This window comes from Macaca nemestrina, chromosome 5 (assembly GCF_043159975.1).
Source record: "Macaca nemestrina isolate mMacNem1 chromosome 5, mMacNem.hap1, whole genome shotgun sequence".
NCBI lineage: Eukaryota > Metazoa > Chordata > Mammalia > Primates > Cercopithecidae > Macaca > Macaca nemestrina.
The window spans coordinates 27,613,452-27,641,040 of NC_092129.1; the positions used below are offsets into that span (position 1 = coordinate 27,613,452).

General features: G+C 35.3%; 1 protein-coding gene across 1 annotated transcript in view; it reads left to right on the forward strand.

The window, feature by feature from the left end:
• Positions 1 to 27,589, forward strand: part of LOC105465536 (clavesin 2) — a 71,706-nt gene that overhangs the window by 2,244 nt on the left and 41,873 nt on the right. The window contains exon 3 of the mRNA XM_011713988.2: positions 12,151 to 12,325. Coding sequence (XP_011712290.1) covers positions 12,151 to 12,325 — 175 coding nt within the window. The remainder of the gene's footprint in view (positions 1 to 12,150; positions 12,326 to 27,589) is intronic.

Genomic DNA, 27,589 nt, shown 5'->3' on the forward strand with positions numbered 1-27,589 from the left:
TTCCTGTCTTATGTGATTTTTCATCTTTTGGAAGGAAGCGGAAAATATTCAGATGTGTCAGTTGGTGGACTTTTTGAGCTCCTGTGCTATTTAATAGAGGAGAAATAATATTCTTTTAATCAACATTATTATAGAAAAATGTAGACAATGACACTTCTGTATCCTCAATCAGAACTGTTTTCTCAGACTGAAAGATATAAGAAATTATAAAAGGCTCTTGTGTAAGGTAGTTTCAATTAAGTTCAAAGTTAAATATATTTCATGGGACTTAAAAATGCTACCAGAGCTATGAATCATAAGAAGCTGCTTGTTAAGACATTGGTGTATTTTTAGTTCTGTGAATGGTGACTTTCGATGCATCTGGTTAGTTTAAATAATCTCTGGAGCCATTGTACAAGACATTTACAGTTACTGAGAAGGCTTGTAGATCGTAGAGATTTCCAGATAGACTTCCGAGTCTTGGTATTTTAGAATATAAATTAATATTTTAAATTATTTTTTCTCTCATTTTATTGTGATTTTTTCCCCTGTAATTCTAGGTTAAGAATCACTCTGATTTTTTTAGGCAAATAGAAAGACAAACTACTACCTGAAGATTCATAATGCTGAGAAACTCATGCAGAGTTAGTCATTCAGAGGGAATGGAGTTTTGTTACTTACTTTGGCCAGTTATAGAGATGTTATTTGACTTTTTATCAGGTAGCTTAAAATTTTAAAGAATTACAACATTTTATCCATTGACCACAATTTTTGTTTAAAAAATGTTTTTTTCATCATAAAAGTACATTGTAGGATCATGCAAATCAATGACTGTGTATAACAAAGCTGAAACATTTTATTCAAGGAAAAAAACTAATATTCTGTATGTCAGATTGGAACTTTGTTAATTTAGCTATAGTGAAATGGAAACTGGAAATTTTATATTTATATAAATCTTGAAGTCTGTTAGAGATACCATTATGGAGGCAGATTGCAATCAGATATATATATATATATATATATATATATCAGACCTATTTTCATTAATTTCTATAAGTACATTAATATTCATAATGATTTGTAAACCTAATTAAGATGAAAGTCACTTATAGTTTTCATATATAGGAGAAGGTGATAATTCTGAATTTATTAAAGACACTGTGTTTTAGTTGTCCATCTCATGCTTCCATATAAAGGGAAGATAACTAGTAATCAAATTCTCTTTCTCTGGAAATCTACAATGTAAAGGAAGTTAATAATTGGTATATAGAATTATATTTTATTAAACTTACACATAATCTTAAATACTAAAATGTTGTGTATTAGAACAAAATGAAAAGCTGTGTTCTGTAGAAATACCCTGTCAAGATGTCTAGAATTGTAATTATGAATTCTATTTCTATGGTTGGAAATAAACAGGTATAATCAAGAAGTTATAGCATATCAAGGTGAAAATATATACAAGTGATTTAGAGCTTAGTCGAAATTTCAGTCGAGTTTCTTCCTATATTAAAAAAATAGTAATTCCCTCTTCTTCCCACCTTCCGTTTATCCCAAATCTACATAACCCAATGACAGGGACTAGTGGACAAACAGATCCGTCATCTTGGCACCCTCTATAAACCTTTATCACTGGAACATGTGCATAAAAACTTCCTTGGCTCCTGCACTGAAACTCAAAGGACAGCTGCCTTTCTGCCAATGCCAGGATGTTACCAACCCTTCTCAGCCTGAATTCCTTTCCTCGACCCTGAAGGCTCCTTGACTCCTACAGAAGTCTGCCTCTTTCCCTAGATGTTTGTTACTATTATTGCTCTGTTAGGTGGATGATGCCATGTGCTAGTTTCTCTTGTCCTTCATCCCTCCCTTGTTCTGTGAGTGAGATGTTCTCACCTTTCAGGCCTTGATCCCACCAATCCAACACTACCTGGGTTTCTCCAGAAGACTGCATGTCTGAAAATAATCCTAACAACATTCTTTGAGTTGTTAAGTGAATCACCTGGCTTTCAACAACTTTCTTAAAAAGTAGCCTGTTTTAAAGAAACAGTATGTGAGAAGTGTAGATGATTACATAGGTAAATTCTAGAAACGAGGCAGAAGAAAATGCCTTCATGTATTTGGAAAACAGGTTATTTATAACTTTCCAACTACAAAAGGAAAAACAAGATTTTATGAATTTTTTAAAAATTTGTAAAGACCCCCAACAGAATTGATGTAAGAAAAAGACTACATCATGTTATCATATTTATTACAGCACTTGAACTAGAGTAGATGCTCAATAAATGTTAGAGTTGAATTGAATTAAGCCTTTGTATAAAAAGAATTCTGAGTAGAGATTTATTTGATATATGCTTTTGCCCCTATCAAATCTGTGGGACAATTTTCTGTGCTCCTCAGGACACTGAAAACAGTAAAAGCGTGTGAGACAGTGACTATAAATAACATAGTGTCTGTTTCTGCTGCAATATAGTGTAGGTTAGTTTTAGGTTATTGTAAAGAATTGGATGATTTCCAAAGTCTTTTTGAGAGACATGGCATCATTAAGAAGACTAACGTAAAATCGTAATATTTACAGTGTACCCTCCTTCTAACAAATCTAAAAAAAGAAAATGGAAATACTCAAATGTCAAAATGACTTGCAGTGTGGTCTGTGGTTCTTTCAAAAAAAGAATAGAGCAGGCCCAGATGACCTGTTACATTTGTTGAGCTGTGCCTTGGAAAGGATTCATATAATTTTATCTCCTTTTAGATTGCCTTATATAATTTCTGACAACAAATGTAAACGCCATGGAATTAAAAACGATTTGACTGTTACACTGCATCACAAGGATGCCTTTATCCTCCATGCATTGCATACTGTTTTCCTTCCTAAATGATAGTGACCTGCTTAGGACTCCGCAAATACCTTCAAATGGTTTGCATGATCTTTTCAACAGAGTGTGAGGATAATGTGTCATAAAGCTAGCAGAGGTTAACACGGCTGGAGAAAAGGAAACTTGGAAAGAAAGTACATGGCATTCTAGGTCCTAGAGCATGCAAGCAGGTATCTAAGAAATTGAAATCTGCTGTCACATAATTATTGGAAATATTCATGAGTGAAATTGTGTCACCTGAAACATAGTGATGATAGGAAGTATGAGAGTTCACCTGTAAGTTGTCAGCCTGCAAGTCATATTTCATTTCTCTAGATCTCATTAGAAGTACGTAGTTCACTATTCTTTAGTACAGCAAACAACCATTTATCTGGAATATGGTTAATAGTCATTAGAAACAGTAATTCTCTGAACTTTAGTGTAGCAAACCACTATTTATCTGGAATCTAGTTAATGGCCATTCGAAAACAAGCACAGTTAGAACCAAAATGATTCTTAGCATGGTGGCAATCCAGAAATCACTGGCCGTCATGCATGGTCTTTGGCTTATCATAGTGGACATTGATTACCACTTACAGTAGTGAAGCTCTGGAAGGGGCAGAAAATTGATTGCTCAGACATTGATATGATCCTTCAACTTTCCTGGAATTTGCCCCACAAACTTGTCAGTTTTCTCCTATTTTGTGGCTTTTTCATACAAAAGCAAACATTGTATGAATGGTTGCTATTTGTGGTTCAGTTTGAATTAGGATCATGTTTCCATTTACTAAAATAATATGGCCAATGTTCAGAATAGAAGATTATGGTGCTGATAGCTTACAGTTTTAAAACATAGCCACAGACTACACAGATGTGCATTAATGTCAGTCACAAAGCTTTACTTATCTCTGGAATTGTACTAAAAATAAATAAAATAAAAATAAAATAAAATGAACAGGAATAGACTAAAACAGTCCAGGGCAATTATCCAGATAATTGTGGAGAAATATTTATACTCAGCAACAAAAAAAGCAAAAAAAAAAAAAAAAAAGAGATTTAACTTTGCAGCTTAATTTTTCAAGAATTTTTTTCTCGGTTTATTAACATATTAAATAATTCCCAACTTTTTGCTTCAATACCTAGTTATAACTAGTGGCACAGTCAGGAGTTCTTCTCTTAAAAATTCTGGAGGCATAGCTTTGCTGTCTTTTGGGTGGATACTGGTTAGGGCCAAACCACAAATGGCAGGTGTGTATTCCATGGGACCTCTGTCCCAGCAGAGCTTCCATCTTGCTTCCTTTCAGGGAAACTCTTTTAACAAGTCCTCTGCTGACTGCAACTTATTCCAAAGTATACTCTTGGTACATATCATGGCAAATAGGGGAGGGAAAAAGTTGTCCTGATAAATGTTGGAGGAATACTGTGATGAATCTCTGCAAAAATAGGACAATCTTCAAAAACTGGGGCAATTATGCAATAATTAGTAAAATAATCCCGAAATAACAGCAAAAGCTACAAGTGCCAACCTTCAGTAGGACGTTGACTAAGTCTGGCCTGAGCCAAGCTATTTTCATGTTTCAAAATCAACTTTAAACAAGGTCGAGAAGCAAAGGATTTGAGGTTACTACAGTGTCCTGAAAGGATGCCTCAAAAGAAATGTTTAAAGATATTTTAAAACATGAGCCAATAGTATATTAACAAGTTATCCTTAGTAAATTAATAAATTTCCTCCTTTCTGAGGGAAATATTAAATTCTCTTACTTCACTGAGGGCAGGTACATCTATTTCACTATTACAGTAAGTGGTTATTACACTATTATAGCATCATGAAGGAAAGGATACTCCTGTATGTGGGATCCTTATGATATCAAATGACAAACTGAATGATTACTATTTCGCTCAAATGAATTAAAAAAATACACTTTGATTGAGCATTTGTTATGTACGTAGCATTTTAGTAGGTGCTGGGGGCAAATAAAGGCACATACATTGTACTATTAAGCGATATGTAATAGTATCTCTCTGGGAAGAAAAAACATGTAAAGCTGAGTAACTCTCAGAGGTCATGCGCAACTAATGAGGATATTGTTTACCAGTGCTAGAAGTTGGGGACAGGTGGGCAGCTGTGGGCTACTCAGTGTTGTGTAGGAAAAACATTGCCTGCTTGTTTAACTGAATTCAACATTTATTGTTCCATTTTTATTCATTATTCATTTAAAAATAATTCTACTGTGTGTATTGTAGCAATTAAGTACTTCATTCATGATCATACAATTAGTAAATGAATTAGTCACTTTTTGTGTGTGTGTGTGTAGACCGTTACCAACCTAAATCTAGGGAAAGGCAAATGTATTAAAAAATCAAGCTCTGATAATTAAAGACAATTCCATCTATGGTTTAGAAAATCTCGATTAACTATAACAATACAGGCAATTAAGAGCAGAATGTTAAGGTGGAAGAATAAACTTTCTGAAGACAAAGACTTTACTAACTAGATGTTTGCTTAAAGTACTTGGCCCTGATAAAAAGAGTTGCCTTTCTAATGTGTTTGTGTGCTCCCAGCACAGTTCTGTTTTATTTTATTTTATTTTTTGGTGGCAATAGATGCAAAAGTTTTTCTTTACCCATCTTCTTCAAAGAAAGACATTTTGCCTGTGGATGTTTCATTTCCAGTGATTCTCTTGTTCTCATTCACCTACATTCCCACAGCAGTAATATTTAAGCAAGGCTCAGACATCTAATCATCTGTGCTCAGTAATACAAGCCAGACAGATGAAATTTCAAGAGATCATATTTCCTCCAGGGATTGTGGATTTAGCCATTTCTTATTCTGAGTCCTAAGGATGTCTTATTGCTTTTCCTCCACCAAAGTTCCCTATTGTGGTGAGGCTGGAGAGTGCCAGGATATTGACTTCCTGATCTCCTATTTTCTGATATACATATTATGCTACCATGAAAAAGCAGACCAGGCCAGGCATGGTGGCTCATGCCTGTAATCCAAACACTTTGGGAGGCCAAGGCAGGTGGATCACCTGAGGTCAGGAGTTGGAGACCAGCCTGGTCAACATGGTGAAACTCCGTCTCTACTAAAAATACAAAAATTAGCTGGGCCTTGTGGCGGGTGCCTGTAAACCCAGCTACTAGGGAGGCTGAGGCAGGAGAATCGCTTGAACCCAGGAGGTGGAGGTTTCAGTGAGCTGAGATCATGCCATAGCACTCCAGCTTGGGCGACAAGAACAAAACTCCATCTCCAAAGGAAAAAAAAAAAGAAAAGAAAAGAAAAAGCAGACCAATTATTTATTCATCAAACTCTGTTCTGAGTAGGAGGCACCATGAGGAGGGAAGAGCACTGGTCTATGTGATATTAGAGAACTTGGCTTTGAATCTAGGTTCCCTGTTTTTCCTAAGGTGATTTTAAGCAAACTGTTTAATTTCTCTGAGACCCTCTGTCCTCGTCTGTGAAATAATAGGAACAAATTCAGCTCAGAGATTTTGCAATTGTTTTGAGATTAAGATAATGCATTTGAAATTGCTTTGGAAATCTTAAACTATTACCCAGATAGACATATTATTATTATTACCACTCAGTAATATAAAACACCTAGAAGGCTTCATCAGCTTTACCATTAACAGTACCCTGAGGCATTAATAAAGGTAATTCTTCTGCTTTTTTCCCTCCCCCTAGCACCTTCTACTATGAAGTGCTTCAGACATTAGAAAATGTGGCTTAATGAAAACTGAGGGGTGGGGGCAGCCTTAATGAAGAATTTAATAATGGCTGATTGATTTATTGACAAAGAGAAATTGCTGGTGTTGTACTGCTCAATGCGATGCCAAGATACTAGTTTTTCCTTGTCATGCTGAAAAGGTTGAAAAGTAGAGGGACATGACCTATTTGTCATTAAGTTGATCTTTGCCCTGATTGAAAGCTGTGGTAGAGGAGGGGATGCTGTGAACCCCAGCAAAGAAGCATGGGTCAGGTAGTCACCAAAAAAGTTGCATGGCCAGAGGCAGGAGAGGAAGCTTCTCTGATCTAAAAAGTTGAGGGGGCTCTTGGTTGCAGGCAGGGTGCCGCCCCTCCACAATGTGGCAGTACAAGGCTCTTGTCCTCTTTCTGGTCCAGGAGCATGTTTTGTATTGGGCTGACAGGGAAGCCTGGAGTGAATGTTATGTTGAAATGATACCATTATGGCACTTTGATGACTGTTGTAGGTAAAATAAAGCAGCATGGTCTATGCCCTTGGGAAATAGTTTGATTTTCAACACATATTATTATGCACCCACAGTGTGCAGTGCACAGTGTTTGGTGCTGAAGATAGAAAGTGGTATCAAACAGTGAAAGAGTTTTTAAGCTAAGTTTATATGTCTGGGGCCATAGAACAAACACTGAAGCACCAGAATTTCAGAATATGAGAGAAAGGGCGCTGAGGTCTCCGGCAAGTAGACAATTTTGAAGAGCAGGGCAAGCTGGTTGTAGGCCCAGAGAAGGGTAGAACTTAGGTGAGGTGAAAAGGAAGGGGAGTGTTCCCCTAGATTTAAGTGAAGATAAAGCATCAGAGTGTACCAGATTGTTGGCGTTGAATATGACAAGACCTTGGTGGTGGGGGTGAGCCTATGCACGGGTGTACAAAACGAGAAGTATGGTTATTAAGGGAATGGTGCAGTTTTGAAAGAGCCATGGGGGAACAGTGTTGTGTGCAGGACAATTTTTCAGGCCAATTAATGTTTTAGGACAATTTATCACACAATAGAGGGTAGGCAAGATTTCTGGAAGAGAAAGATGGGAGAGAAAGAAAAAGAAACACAGGTGCTATTATATTAGGAAATAAAGCTAGGACTCTAGTAGAAAGAGTTAGATGCCAAAGACGTATACATATATAAAAGACAAAAAAAAAAAAAAAAAAAAAACTTGGTGAATAAATGTAGGACTTGGTGAATAAATGTAGAGGGAGAAGGAAAGGGAATATCTGAGAATGATTCTTCATAAATTGATTAATGTAGGCAATCCCAGAGGAAAATGGGAGACACTAAATTGAGTTACACTAATATATTTCAGGTAACAAGGAGTCACTAAGGTGCTAATGTTCAGATGGCAACTAGAAAGATGAGGGTGTTGCACAGGACTGACACTAGCTCTGTGGATATCGAGCCATCACCAATGTATTGACCAAGGGGATAAGTGCATGATTCGGTAACTCCAGGAGATACTATATGATGACAGCAGGGGAATAAAATCTTATTTCTACATTTGGATAATTGCAGCAGGGAACCAAACATGAAAGATAATACAGTGACCAGAAAAGTGGAAGGAGAGAATGTTCAATGCAGCATCACAGAACCAAATAGAAGAGTTTCAACAGCAATGATTGCAGCAAATATTTATGGTTTCTATTCTATGTCAAGTACTGTTAAAAACTTTACATATATTATTTTGTTTCATTTTGTCCTCACAACAATTCTATGAAGTTAAGATTAAGTGACTAAAAAGTACAAAAAGCAAGTATAGAATATGTGATTGTTGAAAAAGCAAAAGTAATACAAATGTAGAAGTCGTAGAAATTAACATTTATTGTTTGCTATGTACTACCCATTGGGCTAAGTATTTTACATTCTGTCCTATGATGTAACTATTATTATCACCATTTTTAAAAGAGAAAATGGAGGCTTAGCAAAGTTCAGTAACTTCAAGGTGTATGAGAACAAGCTAAGATTAGACAAATAATCAGGAATTCGCATTTTATTTTGTATTTGTTAATAGCTATGAGTTTTATGTTATAAAAGGCTTTTAAGTTACATAAACATGCCCCAAATAATTAATTCATGAGTATATATCCTACTCTGCAAGGAAGACCGATTTCATAACTGAAAAATTTCGAGAAGGATTAGATGTTTTCCTTCTGATTGCACAGGTAGTACATAGTTGCTACGGATATTAAAGTCTTCTCCATATGTTGTCTATGTGTTCTAGCAGCTTTGATTCTTTCCAAGAGCAGTGTTCTACATAGTCCGGTGTCAGTTGTAAAATTTCTTATTGGTGTCATGATTTCTTCTTACTACATGCTACACAGCATTCTTTTCACAAATTCAAATTTTACTTAATGCTATTTTGAGAAGCACAATCAGGAGTCAAGAGCTGCAATAATGTGGTAGTTTTGATTTATAGCTTGCTTTCTGCATATACAAGAGAAGAATAGCTATGGTGGAACTCACACAATTTCAATGTAAACCCCAAACATGAACGAGTAGAGTATTTCATTGTGGCGACCTCTAATTTGTAAATTATAACAGTTAAAATAATTTTAAAAAGGAGAATATGGCAGGAGTCCTGAAGAGATAAAATTCATAGATGCTACATTTCTTTGGAAGATATTTTACAGATTCTGGCAAGATCCTGTGTAGTCCTGTTCTGCTGAGGAATAGCGTGCTGAGCTGCTAATGGTAATAATGTGAGATGTTTGACAATAAGGGACTGGAATTAAGTCAAGAGTGGTTTTGACCTGCCCATTGAATGGAGTTAACTACTATATTTTTATGTTTATTTTTCTAAACTTCTAAATTAATATGATTTTTATAAAAATCATTTGATTATCTTCCTGGAGCCAGATATTGAATTCAAAAAACGTGGTTAGACTTAGTCTTGAAAATTTTGCAAACCTACTTTTCTTCATTGCTGATTTTGGGATTTGCCTTATATTATTTCCTTTGGAATAATGATATGTGTATCAACGTTTATCTTGATTTTGAAACAGTTTAGGAGAACCATACTTCAAGTGTGTTATTTAAAACACACTGCCTCTTGTTTTCAGTCTGTACTGGTACTTTGATTAATTTTTATTACATACAATGTATCATTCTTCCAAAGCTGATTTCAAATCTACATTTTATTTAATGGCATTTTGGTATTAATGCTATTTAATTTCTTATGGATAACATAAGAATGGTCGATCTCATAATGAGGGAAACCTTTGAAGTCGGACTTTTCGAATCCCTAATTTTCTTTACCATGATATTATTATGAATTTCAGAAACTAAAACTTATTTTTTATTTTTTATTTTTTTGGTGGGGGTCTGAATTTCAACCAGAAATATGGTCTTCCTGCTCCAACTTTCCAGTGCCTATGTTTATAGGCTTCAGGTCCTGACAGTGTCAGGTCATTATGTTTAAAATGGAGGTAGGTCAGCCATAAAATGACTTTCAAAGGTGTTCAGCCACACATGCTTCAGAGATTTAATAACAAATACATAGTAGAGGTCTATAACAATTTTATTTTTTATATATTCAGGTAGTTTTTTGGATGCTGTATCCCTAAGGCTTTTGCCTTTTGCCTTTTATGATAGTAATAGGCTATCCTAAAGATGATCACTTCTGATTTACACTCTGCCTAGTACACTATATCTATGCTTATCATTCTAACAAAAAGTATGCTCTGTGTGTATTCCAACCAACATTTACTGAACACCTGTTTATACCTAGAATTGTGCCAAATTGTACAAATGTTTTCACTTGAGTCACCTCTTTGATGACTCTCTGGTGCTGCCCCCAACCCTCCCCCAACCATGGCCAATGAGATGAGAATACCGTGAGATAGGGACAGTTAAGTGATCCTCAGAATTATAAATCAGCGACATATCCAGGACCATATGGCTAATGAGGCATTGGGCAGAGATTGCATCTTGAAGTCTTCTGACACCATGCCCTGTGCTTGATTAATGCTAGGATTCTAAACAAGATTCTGTTCCAAACTGCTGATTTTACAGGTGAAGAAATGAGATCCTGAAATAGTGAGAAATTGCCTGAAGTTCCAATGTTATTCTTTCCTTTCTGAACTACTATGCTGTCTCCTAGCACATCCAAGTGTTTTTAGAAGTAAAAATAGACCTACTCCCTCATATATCTTCACTGTATCATACTGCCTTTGTAACGAACTCATCATTTCCAATAAATGGGAATGATTTTGACTCCTAATCCACTCCCCTCCCCATCCTGCCTCTTCCCTGAGGTCCAGATCTCTTTCTCTAGCTATTCCTGAAATCTCCCCTGAATGTCTTACGAGAAAAATAACTTAAAATGAAAGGTGTTTAAAAATTGAAATTATTAACATCTTCCATAAATTTTCTAACTCCTCTTAAAGTGCTGGAATTTCTAGAGATTCCCTTTTTAGAATAATTATCTGATGTATCTCTCAACTCTGACTGCATTACCTCCTTCGCTTCCTTGAACGTAGGGTCCATATGCTTTTAATTCCACAATTTTCAGTTTTGAGCTCTTCCCTGAGTTCAGGATCCATTTTTTTCAGAATCTTGCTTGATAGACCTCTCTGGGTATACTACATATTTCTCAAATACAATAAGTTCTGTTCAAAACTTTGTATTTCCAACCATTTCCAACAGTATCCTATTTTTTCATTATTGATATTGATTAAAAATTTTACTGTGTATTCAGACTCTGAAGCTAAAATATGTGTCATTTTTTACACTTCCCTAATTTCAGTCCTCACATTGTCACAGTATAGCAAGATTGTCTAAAATGCCACTCAAATTTGGCTTCTTATTTTTGTTCTTAGTTCCATTGCCTTCATTGAAGTGGTGTCTTAATCTCCAACCAGTGTCTTTCTACTCTAGTCAAGTCCCTTTTACAGTAACATAAAGAGCATTTATTGGGTTACTGGAACGTTCCAGGAACTGTGCTAAGGTAAAAAGCAGAAAACAAAACAAAACAAAATCCAACCCTTGAGTTAAGATGGCTTGTATTATTGTAGGTAAATTTCCATGATTTTTCCACTTTTATTTATATTTATCTCCTTCTCTTTCTATCCCTCCCACCTTTCCTTTTCTTTATGATACAAACTCAATACAAGTCATTTGAATTGAGTAACTTTTATTCATAGCTGTCATGTACAGTGTTTTCATTTATTGATGAGACTCACTCAAATCTCATTCTCAGTTTTTTCAAATATGAAAAAATTAAATGTCAATATTACTGAGGGCATTTTTGAACCACTTAAAAAGTGCAATGCCTAATTTTGGGTTAGTTGAATGAGATTTTAGAAAATCATAAGAAGGCCTGGAGGTAAACTAAATGATGATAAAATGTGAGAAAGCATTGCCATTTGTTTGGGCAGAATACATGTTACATTCGATTATGTTCTTGGAGTACATATAAATTAAACCTCTTCCTAAAATAGTTTTTTAAACAAAATTATTTCCTTAAGATTCTGAAGGTATTTTAAAGTGAATTTTTAGTGTGCTAGAAAATATTTTATAGTTTTTTATAAAAATGGTTGTCAGACCTAATTTAGTACTTTTCTGTTGCCGATAGGTACACACTGGTGGATATTTTGCGCGCCATCTTACTTTCTTTAGAAGCCATGATTGAAGATCCTGAGCTTCAAGTGAATGGGTTTGTTTTGATCATAGACTGGAGTAACTTCACTTTCAAGCAAGCCTCTAAACTCACACCAAGTATGCTGCGATTAGCTATTGAAGGCCTGCAGGTAGGATATGCAAATTACCTACTTCCTTGGTCTCTTCTGTTTGACTTCTCTTGTCTAATGTGTTAGAATGACAAAATGTCTTACTTTCAGAAAAACAAAAACAAAAAAAAATTGTAGTTGTTGAGCACAAACATTAAAATACTATCTGAAGAAAGGATTATAGAAGAAACGCTGAAGGAAGAGAGTTTGTGACACTAGTACAGTGCTCCCTGTCTAAACATAAATGCAGGTAATGAGCTGAGATTTTTAATCTTGAAAATCAGAACAAGCAATATTTTTTAGATTGTAATGATTAGTTATTTAGGCTTGTTTTTGTTTCTCTTTTCTGTACATATTAATTAGCTAAATACTTGCTTCATTATTTCATTTAACCTGGTGAACTTGGGATATGATCAGCAATATGTTCAACTGTTGGAAAGTCAATCAATATGTTTTTTGGTCTCTAAGATACAAAAATATCTCTCTGAAATTTTCTTTAGACTTCATTAGGTCTTTTTGTGAGTGGCAGGGGCTGTCACATGGAATTTATATAGTAATAGTGCTTCTTCCAGTGAATAATGTTTAACTGCTTGGGAATTAGCAGATGGGAAATATATTATTATTTATTGGTCTGTCGTAAACCTGCTATTGTCAAGTTGCTTTTAACTTCCAGGGTGTCCTTCTATTCTCTCTCTTTGCTTTATGCTACTTTGTGTACAATACTTATGGAATTGGTTTTAAACTTCTAAAAATATTTGCAAGTTAGTCCTTGAGTGATGTCATTCATTAGACCGGGGCATCAATGTTGAGTAAGCCCAAGTCATCTAGATTTTTACTCATTAGTAATTTCTGACTGCATGTATACACACCTAAATTGATGATTGCTGACCTCTTAAAAGTGGGCAACTTTTCCAGGTGCTGGAAATCTTTGATTTCTGCCTCTGGACTTATTAAGACACACTGATGATTCTTCTCCACATAGGTTTTTCCTGATGTAGGCTTCCTGACTTGCTCTTGGTGAGACAGCCTTGCTCTGTCTTATCTTAAACAATGCTTTTTAGAAACTTCCACAGGGACAGTTAATATAAGATGGTAGACAGCATAAGATAATGCATGTTTGGAAATGTGTATATTATATAGAATCCGTCCTAGCTCTGCCCTATTTCCAGCATGTATACGGTGTTCTTCAGTTGTGAACAAGAATGGTTACCACCCACTATGTTACCTAACACAGAATGGTAATCTAGCCTTTTACAATTGTTGTCCCTATTTAACCTGTGTCTTCTCTTTGCTCTGGAGCTAGACTAGGCCTTCAGCTCATGAAGGACTGGAGAACTCATATTTTTTCCCAAGAAATTTAATAAAAAACTCTTCAAGAATAGACTCAGTATCTTGCTACTTTCCAACTTACTTTATGGAGTTTTTAAATAATACTGTGATAAGTCATCGCAGGAGAACAAACTAACAACTTGGAGGTGTTTGGGAGCTTCCTTGTTAGCTGTAACTACTATCAGAAGTTCTCTAAATGCTACATGTGAACACCACAGGAGCTACCCTCAGAGAAAACCTCTGTGCTTATTGTCTAGTGAGGGAAATAATCCCCATACCTGTATGGACCTGTTCTGGCTGCACATTTGGAGCTGCCTTCTCTCTGTTCCCCACAAATATCTCAGCCCCTTTCTCCTTCTTCCCAGAACACAAGACAGAGTAAGCAGGGTTGATTCCTCCTGATTTGCAATTAAGAAGCCACTTAAGAGAAGGAAGCTCTTCCTGGGAATAGATTTGATGTGTTACTAACCTTTAAACTCATTTTTATTTTCAGTTCAAATTGACTTTTAAATGCTGTATAGTTATATCTATACCTACGTCTGTGTCTGTATCTGTGTCTGTGTCTACTACATGTGTATCTAAAAACAATGGAATTCTGAATGAGAATATAGGATTGCTAGAAATGTTCCGTTGTGACACGCATGATCTCATATTTACTCTTGTATTGAAGTAACACTTTCTGACTTTTTAAATCAAGTCACTGTTTTACTTTGCATTTGCTATGTGAGAAATGTTGTGTACCACTATATATTTCATTCAGAATATGAATAAACATTTTTTTCAATATCATCATAAGATCACAAAATGTTTGAAGTAAAGATACATACACAGTTTTAGGTTGCTAAACACAGCCACCACCATGCCAAGACCACCACCACAACAGTAATAAATCCCTTCCAGTTAGTCAGGAAAATGAAGAAATGAGAAGATTTTAAATAAGTCAGTTAGCACGTATGCCATAATTCTGCTATCATGTCACCTTTATTTAGACAAACTTAAAAAAAATTATAGGGAATTGAACCATAAATAAGAAAGGCCACCAGTCTAGCAGCCAGAGAGGAAACTTATATGCATTATGAATGAGATGTAACTCTGTTTTGAAGATTCCTTTTCTCTCTTCCTCTAGAGTTGGCTGTAACCTATCAATCCACATCATAAGCTACGTTTTTTTTTTTCTTAAGCAAAAGAGCATTTAAAGTGACCTGGCTAGAGATAGCACGCTATACCTTGTATAAAGATACATGAACCATTGTTATATATATTCATACATGAATGTAGTATAAGATCAATTAAGGGACAATGTGGAAAGGTAGAAATAAAAAAGGTTCTAGAGTCAGACAGAACAGGATTTGGATGGCAACCCTGCCATGCATCAAATACCTGGGCACTTGTTTGAATCTCAGTCAACTCATTTATACCAATTTTCAAGTGTTATTATATTAGAAATGATACATCTTGTACCTAGCAGGTAATATCAATGATTAAAGTAATTGATGTGGATCAGCTCATTTTTCGGGTGGCATATTTTTCTGGATGTGCGCTGCCTTTCTCACAAGTCAGTGACTACATAAACTGTGATGAATTAAAGTTGACTGACTTTGGAAATCTGAATAATATCATAGTATTTTTTGGTGCTCAGACTTTAGATACACAGACTGCATTCTTTTCTACAATTTTTCTGTGGTTAAATAGCATCTAGATATATTTATGTTGGGTGGCAAATAAAATACATTTTTCATTTTAGAAGCAAAGAATGGGATTGTTTCACCTGGTGAAATTTAATCTTTGTTTCTCTTGGAAGAAGCTCTAGGCATAGCTGGAAAGGTGGGGATTGTGGAGATATCCTTGGCTTTGAAAGTTGAGCGAAAGTTTGCTAAGTAGACAAAAACAGGAAGGACATATTGATCAGAGCAACATTGGGGAAGTACTCTGAACAAACATGCAGCTATAGGGGGCTGAAAACACAGGATGAATCTGTATTGACATGGCTAGAATGGGAAATGAATTGAGGAGAATAACCAGAGATGAGGCTGGAAAGGCAGTCTGCGCCCTGACTGTATGGCATAAAAGACTGCATACTATATGGTGTGGCTTGTGCTCTCCAAATATAGGGATCTTTGGGACAGGAAAGCGTCCTAATCACTTCTCTGATTTGGAAACATCCTTTGGATAAATGAATTGACTTAGATCAAAGGAAAGAGAAGTTAGATCTGGAGAATCCCATCCCAGCTTTGAAATAATTGTAATAGTATCATTTTATAGGATAGGAAATGAAACTTTAAGGAGTTTAAGATGCTTAATCAAATTTTCTCAGCTGACCTCAAGGCTTGAGTCCTGGTTGTCTGACTCCAAAGGCCAATGTCTTTCGTGAATCTTCTATTGTTTCCAGGTCTGTCTCTAAGAAATAGTAGGTAGGCTCAGATCAGAGTAACTTCTCCCACCAATACTCAAATTCTCACATATTAATATAGGTGAAATTTATTTATTGGAATAGACAGTGCAATTTTAACTAAAGACATCACAAATGGCTGGCCTGTGGCTTTGGACTTTTTTGACACCGTGTGGCAGAACCATGTTCTTTCCCAGTGAGCCATCTCTTTAAGTTACTGTGAGCCTCCCAGTTCTCCAGGATAAAGCATGAAAGCCAAGGGCAAGCCACTTTGCTGATCACCAAAGAAAACTTTTATTAATATAACAACAAAGTGATAAGCCATTCATAATATTGGTCCAAGGCAAGTTTATGTGTTTTCTTTGTGCAAAAATCTTCAAATGTTTTCAAATATGAAAGACAGCAACTATTTTTACCAACAAAATGTATTTCCTTGATAGGTAAGGCACGTCAGACTTTTTTTTTTTTTTTTTTTTTTGTGGAAAGGAAATATTCAGGGTGGCAAACAGAAAAAAAAAGAAAAAATTAAGAAAGTATTCAGCTTTATTTGATAGAAAAGAAAAATAGAAAATTGTCTTGCTACTTACAATAAGTTAATTGATTAGGGTACTCATAGAAACAGAAAGTTTCTTCGAAAATCAATACAAGATTAAGTGAACGTGACTGGTCGACTAAGATATCTGCCTGGAAAGCCAACTAAAACACAAATTGTTTAGAAATATCTACAAAAGCTTAGACTCTGAATTTAGAGTAAAATTACCTGCTTTTTTTCGGGGGGGAGAGGGAGGGTTACTTTTTTTTTTTTTTTTTTAATAAAGTATCCCTATAACTCTTTAGTAATGAGAAACTCAGACTCTTGTATAAATCCAGAATCTCCCAATTTGTAGATGTTTTTTAGCTTGTCCTAACCCTACCCTGCTGCCTTTGAGACATATTTATCTGTTTTTCTCCCTTAGCTCTGCCCTACTGGGTCTCTGTGCTTTTGCCTTCACAATTTGACAGAACTCCCCAAACTCCATCTGCCAATAAGTACATAATGTAGTCAAGGCATGGCTTGCTGGCAAGGGTTTTGGCTGTAACAAGGGATTGAATAGCTCTTTGAATTGCTACATAAGACTCAGATGTAGGGCCATCACAAAATGCCTAAAATAGTGCCAGATATTGTAAGAGCCCTTAATAAGTAGGACTTGTGACAGAATAAAGAATATGTAATCAATTCACTGGCCCTTTCACTTGACTCAAAAGCCCGGCGTTACCAGCAGCCACCAATCTGCTAGTTCTGAGAGCTGTGATCATTCATGTGGAAGGCAAAAAGTGCTGCTGCCACACATTCTGGCTCTAAGTATTTGGAAGCCCAGTCCTACCTAGGGAATCTTGCCAAAAACAGAGGACATGCTAATGACTTAGAACATCACTGTCCAAGGCTGCGGCGTGAGGAGCTCCCTTAGCTTCACTAGAGCATTTGCTTATTCAGTCCTTCAAGTCCTACCTATTTGTAATTTCTAACAGTTTTGAAATTGCACGTGTGCATGTGTGTGTGTGTGTGTGTATGTGTGTGTGTGTAAGATGGTTAAGGGAGAGGCAGAAAAGAACTTAGTGAGATATTGACTAAATTAGGAATTCATAATAAAACAAAAGGAGTCTGTGTTTTACAACAGTGTTCTTTGCAGTGGTTGTTAAGCTGCCAATAGTTTTCAGGCTTAGAATGCTTTGGACAATAGCAGAAACCTCTTGTTTACAAGCTACATTTTAAGTTTAAGGCTGCATTTTGAAGCATTGATGGGAGGGGGCCGAAGCAATGCCTATCTTTTTGAAAGTAAACACACAGACTCATAAACTGTATTCATTCAGGCAGCCTGGAGATGGGAACGTTTATTTCCACATTTTGTATGCACAGGCATAACCACATTGAGAAACAGTGACAAGGGTAGTGTGTAAAAAAAAGTGACATTTTGTTCATCACATGCATAACTGACTGAGCTAAGTGTGCTTCCTCTTAGTTGTTACTTAACCTAAAACAAAATGAGTGGAAACCCTAAAGTTGCTTTTTTTCATGGTTTGAGAATGTAGTTTGGCTGAGAGGTTTAGTTCTCACAGTAGGACGTTGTAAGTCTTTCTTAAAAGCTGACAACAGGTAAAAGCTATATATAATATTCTGTTCAGCAAGCAGGCTAAGGATTATGTAACCTTTGATAATGGACTAGATTAATTCTGTACATATACCTATGTATGTATGTACATATAATTGATGTGTTTTTCTTGTGTTAAAATTGCTGTTCATTTCTTTTGATTAGCAGCGAAATCTGTTAAAAGTGTTTAGTTGTAGGAAGCAGGTGTCAACCTTGACAAAAAGTAAAATAGAGAAATGAGTACTGTAGGGTTATTTAACATTTACTGAATTAAAGATAATTATTAATAAAATGTAATAGTTCTAAACCTTCAACCACTGACAATGTGACTTGTTATCATTTTGCTTCAAATGGTAGAATAATTGAAATAACACAAGGGAAGAAGAAAAAACACTTTTTGGTCTGAGTCATTGAGCTAATGACAAATGGATAAAAAGTAATTATCTATAATGAAAAACTGAACAAAGCATATGAACTACTCTGGATTTCATTTTATTGGCTATGTTTAGACATGTCCTGAACTAGAGAACAAAAAAGATGAGTGAATGCAGGCCCTCTCTTATTCTTTCAGCAGCAATGTAAATCCATCTTGATGTGTTTTTCTTTCCCAGCATTTTTTTCTCTCTTCAGATCAAAACTCCAAAATGTGAACATCAATTTATCCTTTTAAAACACTAGTTTAGGACTCAATGGCATCCGTTTTTTCTGTAGATACTGATGAAATTGACATACTTATCTTTTAAATGTCTAGTCATTTCACTTTTATAAATTTTATCTCATAAACAATTAAAATCTTTCAAAATATCAAATTAAGGGGTTATTTTTGTTTTCTTATATTTAAAAATTCTGGTACTATATTGCCAGAATTTTAGAAGTGAGTGATTCTTTTTTCTTATCCATGAATAACACTCTTGTTCTATTCTCTTAAGATTGTTCTGAAAACTAAAATACTCTTTATTCTTTATATTGTGAATAGCTTTTTTTTTTTTTTTTTAAAAAAAAGGGGGGCCTGGTTTTCTTTTCATCTGCATTTGGAGAAGCCACAATAAACTCACAAGAGGAATGCCTGCTTGCATTCATCCTGGGATACCATTTGATGCGCAATTAATAACAGTGTGTTTCTATGGCCTGAAGTCAACTGCATTTTGAAAGTCTTCAATTTGAGTTTTAAAATGTGGATGAGTGTAAGGTCATTACTTAATTTAATGATAGCTTCTGTAACAAACAAACCAAAATGTGTTCATTGACTCAACCATCTCTCACATGAAGTCTAAGTGATGTTGCTGCTCCTTTTGATTCAGTGGCCCGTATTCCTTCCAACTTCTTGCCCTGCCGTCTTCTCTATATGGTTTCCAAGGCCACTTTGCTCAATTTTATTCCTTTTCCCTGTAGGGTAAAAAACAGGGAGAATCACATGTGATAGATTCCTATGGGTCAGATCTGGATATGTTGCACATCGTTGCCATTTGCATTCCATTGGCTAGAACTCACACAAAGGGACAGTCATTATGACAAGAGAGGCTGAGAAATTGAATATAACTTGGTCTTAGGAAGAGGAGGAATGGGTGGGCACCTTGTACTCTCTTTCACAATGCTGATCCTCTAAAATAATTTTGATGATTCTTCAACTGGCACTGTTAGGAGTGTTTTGCTTATGTTCTGTAAAAGGAAGTGTTGATAATCAGACAGTGTTTTGAAGAACTTTAATTCCTACATTCAAGTATGAAGGAATAAATACATTCATCCCTACAATTCATTCTATGTACTGACTGTTATCTGTATCTGACTAGCTTTGCATAGGTTAAGGGGCAAGCAATTTCTATTTATTTGTATCAGTATAGCTATGTCTCTATACCAAATGCAATACACCTGTGATTCAATCAATTCTACTCTCCACAAATTTCCCTGGCTCCTATGATGAGTATTTACAAACATCCTAAATTAAAAAGAAAAAAAAAAGGTAAATTATTCCTGTAAATTCTTAAGATTATCTCCAGGACAGCTGTATTAGTCTAGGTTCTCCAAAGAAATAGAACAAATACATCAGGCAATTTATTATATAAGACGTTGGCTTATGCAGTTACGGAGGCTAAGAAGTCCCAGGATATGCACTCACCAAGCTTGAGACCTGGCAGAGCTGACGGTATAGGTCCAGTTCAAGTCCAAAGGCCTGAGAGCCAAAAGAGCCCATGGTATAAGTTATAGTCCAAGTTCAAGTTCAAAGGCAGGAGATGATCAGTGTTCCAGCTCAAAGACAGATAACTAGAGTGAGACTTTTACTCTGCCTTTTTTTTTCTATTCAGACTTTTGACATATTGGATGAGGACTCTCCCCTCTGGGGAGGGCAATCTGCTTTACTCAGTCTATCCATTCAAATGTTAACCCTATCCCAAACACCCTCACAGACACCCATAATAATGTTTAATCAAATACCTGGGCACCCCTTGGTCTAGTCAAATTGATACAATAAATGATCACAATAGCTACACAGGTTGAATATTCCTTTATCCAAAATGCTTGAGATCAGAATTATTTTGGATTTCTTTATTTCTCAGAGTTTGAAATATTTGCATTATACTTACCAGTAGAATATCCCAAATCTTAAAACCCAAGATCTGTAATGTTCCAACAAGCATTTCCTTTGAGTGCCGTATCAGTGCTCAAAATGTTTTGAATATTGCAGTACTTCAGATTTTGAATTTTCGGATTTGTGATGGTCAAGTTGTAGCAATATAGCTGTGGCTTTGCCTTGAAGTTAGAAATCATCCCAACTTGGGATTTAGTTGTCATAAAATGAGGATAAGATATTTTTAAAAAATGAGGTGGCCTAACAAGAAACTTTCAGAAATGAATACTAGCTGCCACAATACTGAGTTTCACAATAAAGTCTTGTTGTATGTGTAGACTTAGAGAATAGAATCACTGTTAAGCTTCAGCATGTCAATAGGATTCACCATATCATCAATATTTATCAAGTACTTTAAAAACTGGTTGGAGGTTTACTTACTGTTTGGCCAAATACTGAAAACATGCAGAAGTCAATACAATTTTAATCAGTATAGAAATTAATAAATAAAATTTAAAACTACATTATCATTACTTAGTTTATTCATTATGTTATAACTTCAAAGAAGCAACTTTCCTCTTGGGAATATTCTAGAAGCTCTTTATGTTTTATATATATATTTGTTTTTCCTCTTTTTATTAGTCCTATATTAGAGCTGTCATCCTAGAAATTTAAAAAATTTCACCTTTGTGTCATCTTAGCTCTTTCTCGAATTTCATTGCTGCAAGTCTTAGAATTCTTTTCTCTCTCTCTTTTGTTTTGTTAGACTCAATCTTAAGGGTTTTGTCATTGTTGTTCACTTATCTGAAAGAGTACAGGGGAGGTAAAATTGCAGGATATTTGCATTCTCTAAAATGTGTTTATTTTATTTTCACATTTGTTTGATAGTTTTTCTAGATATACAAATATGACTTCAAAATAATTTTTTTCTTAGTACTTTGAAATTATTATCTTATAGTTGTTAGGCATCCGTTATTTCTGATGAGAACCTTAACTTCAAACAAGTTCTTATTACTTTGTAGGTAGCTGAAATCTCTCTGTAAAAGATTTTAATATCTTTTTTGTTATGTTTGGCATTCAAGCACGCAACCAGGAGGGGATCTTTTTATGTGACCACTAGACACTTAATAAATTCTTCAGTTAAAAAAAATTTATTATTTTTTCCTCTGATTCTTCTTTTGGTGTTTCTATAGCATGACTTTTGTATTTGTGTTCTTAATCCTCTGTATATAATAACATTTTTCGTTTGTAATTACATATATTTGATAAATGTTTTATTTTTGAGATCATTGTATTATAGATTTGTATGCAGTTGTAAGTAATAATGCAAAGAGATCCCAAATATGTCTTTCCCAATGGTAACATCTAAAACGATTGTATAATATCACAACCAGGAAATTGGCATTGATACAGCAGGAAAGAAGGACCTGGCTGCCTATGCAGCCTTCTCTGGCATCACTCAGATGAGGATGAGATGCCTCATTATAGCTTTGTGAGGGTGTCCTAACTGTAGGCTCCCCTCTCAACCTTTGCTGGTATGGGTGAGGATGAGGCCATATTTTTTCTCCTGATATCTGGCTAGAATAGTACAGTTATTACCTAAAATTGTTGCTAGTATATATCTTTCCTGGTTCTTTGGTTAGTGAGAACAAGCTTTTCTTACCGCTTTTAGTCTTTGTGTGCCCATAGGATTTTCCAGTTTCTTTAGCTTTAAATTTGGAATCTATGAGGCAAAATCAAACTAAGGAAACTTACCACCGTGTCTTTCTTTGGGTATCAAGGTCCCTAGGTGATATGCCTTATTCTCCTTACCTTTCAGAGTATTCTTATGTTTATTTTGTATATAATGTTTAGGCATTTTAGTTATACTTAATGGGAGGAATGGGGAAAATTATGACCATCCCATCTTTATGGAAGCAGAAGTTAGAGCCACATGTACATTTTATCTTCTAAAATTTTATCAAACTGTCTGATTTACTAATGTAATCTGCCTCATTTGGTTTCTAGTACTGTTGAAAACTCATCATAGTTTGTACTGTCTACTGTCATTTAAACTTGTGGAGGGAGGTAAGGAAACTGTGCTTATTCAGTCTGCCATGTTGACTTGGAAGCTCCTTAATGCCTTAAAGCCAGTGATTAGTTTATGATTACAAGATGATAAAAATGAAGGTCATTAGCTACCATTTTTACCTTAGCATAACGGTGCTAGGAGATAAATTATTCTTTTTCTCTATGGTAATTGTTGTATGGTGATGATGATGGTAATGATGATGATAAAGATGATACTCTTTGATCTGGATCCCCAGAGAGGTCTTCCCCCCCTCCCCCGGGGTAAATTATGGAACAAATTCATTTCCAAAATCAAAATTCTAATGGATGTACTTATAATTCTTGGCAAATAAATACAACCAGACTTGAACTAAGACTCTTAATCTTAGAAAACCACGCTTACTTATAGCTGGGTAGTGATGCAAGCAGATGAGCAACTTTATCATTTGGTTTCAAAAGACCTCAGGGAGATACATCTGGTCAACCCATTATTTCTCCTAAGATGACTAAGGGAAAACATATTCTGTCTCACACAGAATAATTATGGGTTTCTGCAGGACTGGACAACCAACTGTATTTGATGATAAGTGAGGTATGGTGTCTTAACTTAAGGTAGATGATAAACATCAAAGCAGGTCCTATTAAACGCTAAATGTGGAGACATAATTTAGTTAGTGAAAGGGAAGTAAAAGCAATCTTATGTAAATAACAGAAAACTGTGTTCCAGTTTTACGGATATTTAGAAGTAGGAAGAACCTTAACTCAAAAAGAGTAAAAGTAACTTAAATGTTGCTTAGGAACCATCAGAGGAAGCCTAGATTGACTTGAGCAGCACCATGGAGAGCTCTCTGGAACTCAGTTGCTGTAGTGGGTCCTTTTCTCCCTTTGCAGTTCTGTTTCTCTCTAGCTATCAAGTCCTTTAAAGAAGGCCCGTCTCTTAGAATAACTTGAGGTTGCTGCAGAAGTAGGGCTTTCCTGCATTGTCCCTGAATCTCACAGTTTATGTGTTTGAGTTGCCAAGCTTCTCCCTACAAGAGTCCCTGTTTTTCATTACTCAGCTCTTGTTTTTAGAGTTGGTGGAATTATTTACTGGAAGCTCATGTGTTGGTATTAAGAATAGAATTATCCCCTCCCTTTTCTTTTCCCTTGGAGACTTCCCATAAGGTTATTTATAACCTAATTTACAAGCACAAAACATTCTTAAGTTATATACAATAAGAGATAATTGATGTACTGTGATTTGAGTTTTATCATGAAGCCGTATAAGGAAGAGATCTACTTTTTCTCATCCAAGCAAGCTTCTGGGAAAATCATATTTTGATTATCTGCCTTCTTCATAAAGAGATTTTGGAGAACAATTACATAAGATAGAGTCCAATCAGAGTTTTCTCTTCTCTTGACAACTGCTAGGATAGGTTAGACTTTAGAATCAAGCATTCCTGGACTCAAATCTTGCCCCTATCATGTCCAGATTTTAATTTTGGATTGAATACTTGACTGATCGAAGTCTTTGTTATCACATCTAAAAATAGGGCTAAAGCTTCTACCTGGTATTGTTATAATTATATGAACTGACATACATGAAAGAAATTGGCATGGTACCCAGTCCTATAAGGTTAAAATCAGCCTTGGTCATTCCTTTCTTTTTTGTCCTATGCTCAAAAAGAGAATGTAAGTAAACTTATGTAACAAGAATATTAACCCTTCAGGCTGAAATGTGTTTTTTATATAATGTGATTAATCAGCCAAACCTGGCATGTCATACAAAACTCACCAACTGAAGTTTGATATGAAGAACATACACCACCCTCATTTTCTGAAAACAATGTTCCTTTTAAAAAACTGTTAGGCAGTCATAGGCAGTTTTTCTCTTAGAAGTTTATAGCCACTGCCTCTGGCCTTCCAGGTTGTAAGATAATGATTAGAAATGATTATAATAGGTATTAGTTCTTTACAACAAATGGAAATCACTGGTTTATTCCTAGGATATAAAACTTGAGATTTTCACTTTTGGGAACGTCACAAATATTTTCTACTGAAACCACATTAAGAGATTTGATAGACATGATTAATAAACACATATCTCCTCACTGTTCTCTACTAGATGAAGAGACCCTCAATGGTAAGAAAAACACTCAATTCAGTGAACTCACCAGATGGCAACAAGGAGGGTCATACCATTGGCTCCGGGTGGACTACAGGCATATGGTAGAACTTTGATTATTAAAACTTCCACCTGACATGAAATAGGGTAGGATTCTCTTTAGAGATCATACCATGGAGGGTTCAATACCTCAAGCATTTGAAGGATTCTGGATAAGTAGTCATCAAAAAGACTATGAGAAAGATATCTAATGTATTACAGAAATACTTTCTTGAAAAATGGCGATAATAAGATTTGGAAATAATACTGGCCACGTTGTGGCATTTTAATGTTAGAAGGATGCTGGGCGCAATTATTGTAACGAGTGTCACACTTGGAATGGCAGCATAGGGGACGCCTAGTACTCAGGAAGTTTTGGATATAATTATTAAGCCATATGTTCCTATGAGAAATATAAATGGGAAGACAATAAAGGTATTAAAATAGTCAACCAAAAGAAATCAAAAGGATGAGGGCAGCTATCCCAATATAAGCTTAGGAAACCATGTCTGCTTTCTTCACTTGAGCCAGTTCTCAGACTCCAAATCATGAACTGAAGAAGAATATAGATCCCCATGAGAAAAGACCCTGCAATACCAAGGGTATATAATTACTTCATCAGTTGTTTTCAAAGAGATTTACAGTCATTCACTTGAGACATTCATGGGAATAAGGGGGTTGCCCAGCCATTTAAAGGTCTGTTGGACACAGGAAATAAGCCGATATCAATATCCAGAGACCTGGAAAACCGTTATTAAGCCCTCCTTCCCCTTACATTACAGTGAGAATGAATAGGTGCAAAAAAATGAACAAATGGAGTATTAGCTGTAATCTGATTCACAGGTGGTGGACTGAATCCATAGCCCAGTTCTTGGGCTCATTGTCATTGTCTGGGAAAAAATTCATTGTAAGAAGGAAGTGCATTGAGACCAGTAGCATCTGTGAGAGCTGTGATTTGTCTCACTATCCTGTTTTAAGTTCCTCTCCACAAAATAATATGAACATATATGAAGCAAATGAATCTGAGTGGTATAAAGGGTGAACTGTAATGGATAATGTGGTGTGCTCTTTAGATCCCTTCCTTAGGACCAAGGCAGTTATACTCCCAGGTGTCAGAAATGCTTGCTGCTGATAGCTCAAGCTGAGTCCCTCTCCAAGAATTACCTTTGCTTAAAGGGAGCTACTTTGCCAGAGTTTATGTCCCCAGGGAACATAAGTAAATATAATGTGATAGCTTCAATGCACAAGTACAAATATTGTACCCATTTCCTCCATTATGGACAATTCTGAGAGGCCACCTCAACTCCAGAGCTTTCTGTGGAGTTTCCTCTGTTGTAACTGCATCATAGTTGAATGTCTCCCTCTGCCTAGTTTCTTTCTCTTCCTTATGAGTTTTGTTCCTGAAATCACTCCCTGATAAAATTTCTGTAAGCAAATACTGGTCTTGGTATCTGTTACCTAGGAAATGCCACTTAAAACACATAGCACTATTTATGATATTTATTTTAAATTTATGAATATATTGATAATTTTAAGGCTGAAAAATTGTGACCCACATAATAGGCATATAGTAAGGAAATAGAGTGAAACAGATTTCTATGAAGGATGATCTTTCCGTGTTAAGAGTAATATTTGCAAAGTGTAATAATATGAACAATCATTATGCATAATATTAAGTAGAATATGTACAATATAATCAAATGTAAAATATTGTCACATTGATGTAAATAATACATTCAAAGACAGAAGAAAAGGCATTGGAATGGGCACAATGCTTATATGAGACTAATAGGACTATGGTGAAATTTTCTTTTTTATTTTCTGTATTTTACACATTTTGCTATTTGGAACATAATATTTTCACCCTAAAAACTTTATTTCAAAGAGACATGATATATGGTAAAAAGTAAAGCAAATTATTTTGCAAATAAATATACAATGCATTGTGTTGAAAAGTTTAGTCTTTATTTCAAAAATAATATTAGCATAGTTTGATGAGCAAATTAATAGCATCAGGCAGTTGCAGCTACTCATCTTAAGAAAATTATGCATTGCAAATACATATAACTGTGGTGGGTCACATTTGGGACCACAAAGGAAATTTATAGCAAGACCTGAGGAAGCAGAGTTAGTGAAAATGTAAATATGCCTTAGAGAAAAATATCAGACATCTTTTGAAAAGCATATTTTATGAAGTTATCAGATATATATAAAATCCCAAATATTATGCTAATATTGTACCTGGCATGTACTGATCTGTTTTTGGTAGAGGAAAGGAAAGAAGTTGAATTCAGTCCAGTAGCCATCAATAAGCACCATTTAAAAATAGTTTTATGAAAATCTAGAATAAGATAGCCATGAATGAAGTTAAAACAAAAAAAAGGAAAAATTACATCTTATGGAGACACTCATGCTTTTAAACAATATGCATTGTTCTTGTCTGTTAGTTATATTCTCATGTTATTAAAATCAATTCAACAAATGGCAAAATAAATTTTACAGGATTCTCTTTGGGTATGTGGAGAGATGTAGGGAGGGAAACAGCATGAGCTAAAGTATAGAGGCAAAAATGCATATATTGCATTATGGGTATCATAATGAGTCTAGGCTGTCTGATGTGAAGAGTTGATCAAAGGAAGGCAAGCAAGATAAAGTGAAGAAGTCATCTGTTAGATAGGGG